The following is an 8,459-nucleotide window of genomic DNA, read 5'->3' on the forward strand; positions in this document are numbered from 1 at the left end:
AATGTGCTGACTTTGATAAGGTCTGGATATCAAAGTCAGCACATTTTTGGCACTTCAGGGTACGGTATTTATAATGCATTTAAATACCTTTCCTCAGTTGTTTAGAGAAGTTCCAAACTATCATAAACACTTTGCTTGTTGTCTTCCAACTCGGAATGGATTACCAAATAAAACACTACCACTCATGATGGTCCTTTTCAGTGATATAATTGTGTACTGACATACTTAGCTAGCATTATGATTCTTGATTCAATTGGTCATTTACTATACTACAGATTTTGTTTAGTACTACATAATATCATGTTTATTTATACTGACCATCTGACTTGTTTCTGACCTGTAAATAGTACAATGATTGACATTTGAAAGAAATATCTGGTACTACTTGTCATACAATATAAACATAGATGAACAGTTTTTATCAAGCTGTACTTGGCCTTTTGTGCCACCAAAGCTGGCATTTTCTAGATTAAACACTTATTATATGATGCTTTTTAACTTTCATGAGTATTTAAAATAATGTAATATATATAATTGGTTTGTTATTCACTTGCTTTTAATTGTTAAATCAGATTTTTAATGAATTCTTGCACAAAGAATATGGAGGACCCGGGACACTACTAGTGGAGCCTTTTACTGATATGATGGTAGCTCTATAAGAGAGGAAACTTTCAGAAGCGGCATCGGCTGCACGAGCATCACTTCTATGGGCACAAAATTACGTTGATCAAGATTGGGAGAGTTGGAACACGAAACACTTAAGATAATGAAAAGGGTTATTTTCCTGCTCAGGTGGATCCATAATCATGGTTTATCTTCAAAGTTATCCGGTATTTGTGTTTGGTAAAAGATAACAAGTATCCAGTTGAATAGTTGAGGTGCACAACTATCGTTACTAAAAAAAGACAATGCTAGAATTCTGGAGATTACGTATTTTCATTATAGGATGTTCTTTCTATCAAAGGTAGAGTTAGTTCCATTTCTATTCTATACAAAAGCAATTATTGCTCAACATCCCTCATGAACTAGATTTGTGAATGGCAATGGGTGAACAAGAGATTAGAACCACCAACTTCTGTGAGTTCCTTGTGCATATTTTTGATGATATTTTAGAAGTCCCCGTTGCCCGGTGATCGAGTTGCAACCACCGTTAGCTATTGGACTCAGAGATACTCTGTAAAGTGGGACGCCATGATTTGGACCTTGAAGCAGAAACAGCTAAGTTTGTTGTTCCAGGCCTTTGCCTGTGTCCTTCATGTCTTATTGCCTGCAAATGATCAATTCTATGTAATTAGTAAACTTGAATATCATTTTATATTAGTCACTTTCATGTTCCCAACTCTGCTATCAGTTATTGAGTTCTTGGAATGTATACAGTTTAGTACTAATTCACCCATGCATTTGACTTTTTTCTCCTTGTTGATTTGCCCCTTTTATGTTATAAAGAATCTGTAATTTGGTAAAAAGTACATCACTAAGTATAGTTATGGACTTCTTGTACCATCCTTTTTCCTCCTATGGTTCTCTTCTTTTTTATAGGAAGATGATTATAAGAAAAAGACAAAAGCAAAATATATTAACTTTACAAGTGATTGGTTCAAAAGTATTACCTTGTTCTTATCTGATTCACAGTTTCCACTTTCAAGTTCACAGTTTGACCTCTGATTTTCTTGCACCTCTGTCTGATTCTTCTTCATCTTTGCATGTTTCTTAGCTCTCAATACCTTCATCACCTCTGTAACCATGAACAAACGAATAAGTAAATTAATCTTTGAGCACAAAAAGAAATTGTGAACATGAACAGAGTATATCACATATATATATATTATACCTTGAGTTGTAACAAGTCTATAAGCTCTACCAAGGACTAAAGTATCCGTTGGCCGGAGAAGCTTAACGCGTGTGAAACGAACAGTTTTCTGATCGGAGTTCTCATCGGACGAGGAGATAGGAAGAGGGATGATGAGAGAAACATAGTGACCAGGGTTCATTTTCATAACTTCACTAGCAGTCATAGGCCAATACATCCTGTCTATCTTTCCACTTGGATGTTGTATGACTAGTGCAGCTGCATCTACAGCCTGGCAATTTCCCATTTCTTTTGACTTTCTAGCTCACTTTGTCAATGATGTTTGATTCCTTGGTAGGAGAAGATGAGAGAAAAGAAGATGGATAAGAAGGATGAAGGAAGGAAAGAAGGATATGAAATAGACAAGTCTCTTTCCAAGCACTGCCCACCCCCTTTGTGTTTTGTGTGTGTGAGGTAAAATAGGTCTCGTTCAAGCTAGCACAGCAGTTCCCCTCCCAACTAACTTATATAGTAGTTACCTATGCCACCCAAAGTTAATCTTAAAAAGATTATTGTAAGTTTATTTTAAGTTATATACAAAAAAACAGTGATTAAGGAAGTTCACTTTTTCATGCTTCTGGGTCGTGGTTATTAAGCTATTGACTGTAGTTAGGCTTTTAAGCATCCTTCTGTGACGTATTAGTTAGCAATATTATTTAAAACATCCGTCCTAGAATACTTTTTCCAATTCATTATACTTTATCTTTGTACTAAAAATAAAATTTTCAATCTCTAGCCATAAATTTTAAGCCTAATTTAATTTCAAAAAACTACGTCATAAATAAAAAATTATTCAAATAAGACCATGTGGGACTCTTCAACATCAGTTTACTTTATAGCTACTTACGAACACTCTTATAATAAACCTCAAGAAAACAAATGTATACTAACAAAATATATCAACATGTCATCCATCAAGAGTAGCTGCCGGCAAAATCCTAGAATGAAGGTGGGATAGCCACGTGGTTCAACGCCGAGGGGCGGGGATTTTGGACGGCCATGCTCGGTGGTGTCGACGGGGTAACAAGGACAAATTTTCCATCATCAACCAAATAAAAGATAGATAAATAAATAAATAGATAATAATACGATCCCACACTAAAACTCCTACTACATGTCAAGTTTAAGAAGGATTGAATTATAAAAAATTATTATATACCACCTTATTTTATAATTTTATTATTGAACATTTTCATGATTTGAACCCATAATCTCCTATCAAAATCTCCTAATATATCACAATAGAGTTTAAATTTTATGCATTGTTAGTGTACAAAATATTCTATACTATAGGTAAACTTAACCAATTATTACAAGTTACCCAATTTTTTACATAAAAATTGAAAAAGAAAAAACTGAATAACGTACAATAGAAAATCAAATTTATTTAATAATTTAAAATACTTTTATACACTAATAATATATAAAACTTAAATTCTAACAATAACTTCATCAATTACTTCAAAATTTTCCGTCAGATGGATAATAACATGAAATGATAATAATAACTAAATGATATTTACAGGTCAATGCCTAGACGATATGAATGAAATAATTGAGAAAAACAAATCAAGGCGTGTACCTGAGATTCTACTGTCGCCCCATCAAACGTATACTCCTGCTTATCCTATTTTTTAAAGCTAACTTCAATAACTCTCTATAACAATATTGTTTGTTTGAATAATTTTTTTCAATTATTATTACAAAATGTTATCATAAAAATTATAGAATATAATAATAATAATAACATATTTGGTAGTTTCACAAACTGGGGCCTAAATAGAATAGAATCTGCGTTGTACAATTTTAGGAATAGAAAAATTGTTTTCAATAACATCGTACTCAAGATAAAACAATCTAAAAAAAAAAAGTTATGAAAATAAAAGAGACAACAAATAATAAAACAACAAATAATAGTAGAACCATAATCTCTACATTAATATTGTTATAAAGATATTTGACTTTATATTTTTTCAGTAAAATTATCCTTTAATAGTGATTTACTTGTCAAACAAAATTATAGTTTTGAAATGTCAATTTCGATTAAAACTATACGTGTATAATGTCACATTTTGTCATATTTGCCTAACTTCAAAAGATTTTGAAATTACTAGCTAGTGGGAATTATTATATTCAATTCATGCAGTCAAAAAATATTTTCTCATGACTTTAAAAATAACCTATTATAGTATTAGGCAAAAGAAGGTCATTTGGTTGGTAAACAACTTAATTTTACCTTTAACCGTAAGATTATAAATCCGAGTCACAAATAAGCAAATAAAGTGAGAGCTTTTAAAGATGTGTTTGAAAAAACTTATTATTAATGTATTTCTAATCCTTTCACAACATTTTTCTTCTTATTCCCTGAATCTAGTAAATCTTTTTAAGGAAAAATATTTCCTTCGAACCAATTTAATTGTCACGATTTTTTTTGTATGTTAAAAAAGTAATTTGACTAAATTTATTCTTGATCTCATTTTAATAGTACTATTATCTTTTTCATCATACTAATATCTTTTCATATTTATTAAGTAAAAATGAAAACCATCAATTAATCATATTTTAATGTTCTAAAATAATAATTATTGTATACCAATTAAGTTAAGTAAGCAGGACGAATAAATAACGGACTGGGGAGTTTCTATTATGGAATGAATGTCTTCATCCCATGCCTTCTACTTTTGCTAGATGAACTTAAAAATAATTATCTATTTGTTTTAAAAGCTAACCTAGACTAGTCAAAGATGGTTTTTCTTCTTTCAAATGAAATTAATTGCAAAAGAGACATAGAAGAAGTGGAACAATAAGGCACATAGAATTGAGAAAAATTCTTGCCTAGAAAGGGAAGTTCCTCGCATAATTAAGAAGAAAAATAGAAATTCAAACTTTTGATATTATGATTTTATCTGTATTTTCTTTGAGAATAGAACACTTAGATACTTGTTCCCTTTCAAATCAAGAGTTTCCCTTACAATTAATAATTGAACATATTCTTTTTTTATTTTAATTTATGTGACAAAGTTTATATATATATATATATATAATAAGCAGATATCCACTTAGTTTTTTTAATTCTTTTTGAGGGGTTATTTTTATCTTTTTTAGTTGTTCTATTAGTTCTTCTATATTTTTATCTTGACTGTCTTTTTGTTTTTCTTTTTCTAGAGTTTCTTTTTCTAGGTTCTTATTTAGTTCTAATAGTAACAAAATTATAATCTTATTTTTTTTTATGATTAACGAATCTGCTTTTTTCTGAGGTTGATAGTCTGATAATTCTTCGGGATTTGATTGGATCTGTGCTGTCTTTTTTAATATTACTAGATAAAGTTTATCTTAGAGTATATTATTCATGAAAGTATTATATTTTTTGTTTTATTAATTTCTTTTTGTACTTCTTGTAATACTAACTTTATTTCAAGATTTTTCAAATTATCTTTGTCTTTATTAATTAAATCTTTGAATTTCTTTTCTAATTTTGCTAGTTGGTTCTTTAAGAAATCAAAATTTAATTCTATTTTATTTAACAATTTCTTTTATTTGTTTTGTAGGTCTTCTAATATCTCTAGAGTTTTTAATATTTTTGTATTTTCTTGTTGAGTCTTTTCTCCTAAGTTTATTATAAAATCTGTAATAGTATTTAATTGTGGATTTTCTCCATGTAAAGTATATTTTCCGTTGTTAAAATTACATCTAATAAGAGAATTATCTTTAAAACGTCTGTATTTCTTTTCAGCTGGGATTGTTAGATCTAAATATTCTAACTTCTTTAAATTAACTATTTTTATACTACTATTCTTCTTTATCCTAAAGAGGGTGTATTATTATTACACTGTTTTTTAGCTGTTTGTAATCTAAAATTTCTATAGTTTATACAATATCTAATACTTTCTAATCTACACTTTAGCAAACTTATATGATTTATGCAATTTACTAAATTTATAAAGTCTGAAATAATGATTGCTTCTGATAATTCTGTAGTTTCTAATATTTTTATTTGATTTATTAGTCTTTGTTCTATTCTTAAAATATCGTTTGGCTCAAATCCATACAATTTTGTAAACAAAGTACATACTCTACTAACAGGCCAGGATCCTAATGGTAGTGTTACAACAAAGAACACTACCAATCCACTATTGCGATCCTGGCCTGTTAGTAGAATATGTACTTTGTTTACAAAATTGTATGGATTTGAGCCTAGTTCTACTAATTCTTGAAAGTCTTGTGGGAATATTATTTTATAAGCTTCCCAAAATGTTTTAGTACTTTCTCCTAGAAATGTTTCTAAATATCTATACATAATTTCTGCATCTGGTTCTTGATTATCCTGTATATGTTGTATGTAGTTTGCTACAACTACATTTTTTCATATATCTATTACATGATTCCATGCCTGAGGATCATGGGCCGGCAAGTTTAAAATTTTTTCTTTATTACTTCCTTCTTGTAATCTAATGGGTTCTTCTATTGACATTCTTTTTTCTTTAGATTTTATGTCTTGTTCTGTTAGAATGTTTGGGTTTGTTCTAAATACTCTATGTCTTGGTAAATTTTCTGTTATTAATGGTACGTTTTGCATACCGGTTGTTCTGTGGAAAGGACTTGAGGAACTTGCTGCGCTTTCCATAAATTCCTTTATACTTTCTTCTATACTATAATTTGATTCTTCGTCTTCACCTTTTAGTTCCTTTTTTTTGTGTATAACCATAATTATCTGTTGTTAATTCACATTTTATAAAATGTTCTTTCATTTCTTTAAGTTTTAAATTCCTTAATTTACAACATGTACATTTGAATACGATATTGCAATTTATTTCATATAGAGCTTCTGCTTTTATTATAGCTTTATTTACTTCAAAACCTTCTTCTAATGTTTCTATATTCATAAAATTCGTATTTTCACATTCATCAATTTCTTTTTCATTTGTATATTGGTAGTCTGTGAATCTTATTGAAATTTTTTCTTTATTGTTTATATACATTAAATGATCGGTTGACTTTAATATTTCTTTTTTTGTAAGTTCCATTTTAATCCTGCATATTTTTCTGGGTTTATTTTTAGGAATTTCAGTAGTTTAATACCTTTATTTCTCATTAAACTTGCTACATCATCTATTTTTAGATTAAACTTTATACTACTATTAGTGGCAAGTTTTTCTATAAATCCTACACATATTAATAAATTATTTTCATTATTTATTTTTTCATATCCTTTAATTTGTACACCTATTTATATATATATATATATATATATATATATATATGAAATTTAAACATATGTGTATTGTATTAAAGTTTATGATCTTAAACATGTCATAATATTTAGATGGTTATAAAAGATTCTCATTAAGAATAAAATCAAATAGGTAACATCCATCATTTTGAATTAAAAGTACGCTATTCAATTTGAATGCTTATTATAAGAGAAAATGCATCACATAAATTTTTATTCTTATTTTTTAAAAGAGAGGCATTTTTAACCCTTCGAAGTTTGAATAAAGAAGCTACATACATTTTTGAACGGAAAGTAAAATTCAATAATTATTCTGTTTTCACTATGATTCTAGCAAACTGTACGCAATCACTTTATTTCGATTCAAACTTTTCTACTTCCTCCGTCTTAAATTATTCATCTCAAATTTTTTAATTTGATTTTTTATTTTACTGTCTTTTTTCATTAATTAAGAAGAGACAATTTTTTTTTTTGATGTTTTACCTTTTATATTAATTACTTTTTTTTAAAATTAAAATGTAAACATCATTTAATAGAGATACTATGGTAAACAAACCATGTTATTAATTATTTTTCTTAATCAATATGTTATCTCAATTTGAAACGGAGGGAGTACTTCTTACTGCTTTCCATATATAAATTTCGTTTTCATTAATCTCTGGATAAGTGTCTCTCTTAATGTGATTATTATTGTTACTATCTGTAAAATGGAATATTAATGTGTCAATTAATCAATTATTGAAACATTATCACCAGACAATAGACCAATTAATGTTTGGTAAAGTGGGCACGTATATTCGTGTGGTTGATGTTTAAACACAATGAACTTCATTCAAGGTTATGGCAAAATTAGAAATAAAGTGAAGCTCATGATTAAAGTACACCACCACTAGGGGTACATGGTCGGATTGATTTGATTTTTTATTGAATAAAAATTAAACCAATTATATCGATTTATTAAAACTATAAATCAAATCAAATCAACATAAAATTTATTTTTTTGGTTTAGGTTTTAGTTAGTTTTTTTTTATTTTTATTGATTTTTTTTTATAATTTTTATTTTTTACAATTATATTGTGATTGAAGATTAGATCAAGTATGTTTTCACTCATGTGCTAATGAAAATACTCAATTATGAAAAAATGAGGAGCGAAAAACTCTCTTGAAACTAAAAAGTAAGATGAAGAGTGAAAAGTTTAGGTTTTAAGTTTATATTGAGTTTTGGATAATTTTATTAGCAATTAATGGACAAATATTACAACTCAATATATATATATACACACACACACCTACTTTCTAAATATTGAAAATTAATAAAACTAATTGAAAAAGTATTTAAAAAGTAGTATATATATATATATATATATATATATATATATA

General features: G+C 28.0%; 1 protein-coding gene across 1 annotated transcript; it reads right to left on the reverse strand.

Moving 5' to 3' along the window:
• Positions 1–917: 917 nt before the first annotated feature.
• On the reverse strand, positions 918–2,290 carry LOC107846828. The gene is made up of 3 exons (XM_016691103.2): positions 1,832–2,290; positions 1,611–1,735; positions 918–1,267 (listed from the first exon to the last, which is right to left on the reverse strand). The coding sequence occupies exons 1-3, from the start codon at positions 2,094–2,096 to the stop codon at positions 1,151–1,153; spliced, it is 507 nt and encodes a 168-aa protein (XP_016546589.1). The 5' UTR covers positions 2,097–2,290; the 3' UTR covers positions 918–1,150.
• Between the last annotated feature and the right edge of the window lie 6,169 nt (positions 2,291–8,459).

The sequence above is a fragment of the Capsicum annuum genome, chromosome 11, assembly GCF_002878395.1.
Source record: "Capsicum annuum cultivar UCD-10X-F1 chromosome 11, UCD10Xv1.1, whole genome shotgun sequence".
Classification (NCBI taxonomy): Eukaryota; Viridiplantae; Streptophyta; class Magnoliopsida; order Solanales; family Solanaceae; genus Capsicum; species Capsicum annuum.

Bases quoted from the DNA above. Each gene is read 5' to 3' on its own strand.
- LOC107846828 (XM_016691103.2), bottom strand. From the start codon at position 2,096: ATGGGAAATTGCCAGGCTGTAGATGCAGCTGCACTAGTCATACAACAT. The intron at 1,736-1,831 runs GTATAATATATA...TCATGGTTACAG, and splicing joins TAGACTTGTTACAACTCAAG to AGGTGATGAAGGTATTGAGA. The intron at 1,268-1,610 runs GTAATACTTTTG...GATCATTTGCAG, and splicing joins GTGAATCAGATAAGAACAAG to GCAATAAGACATGAAGGACA.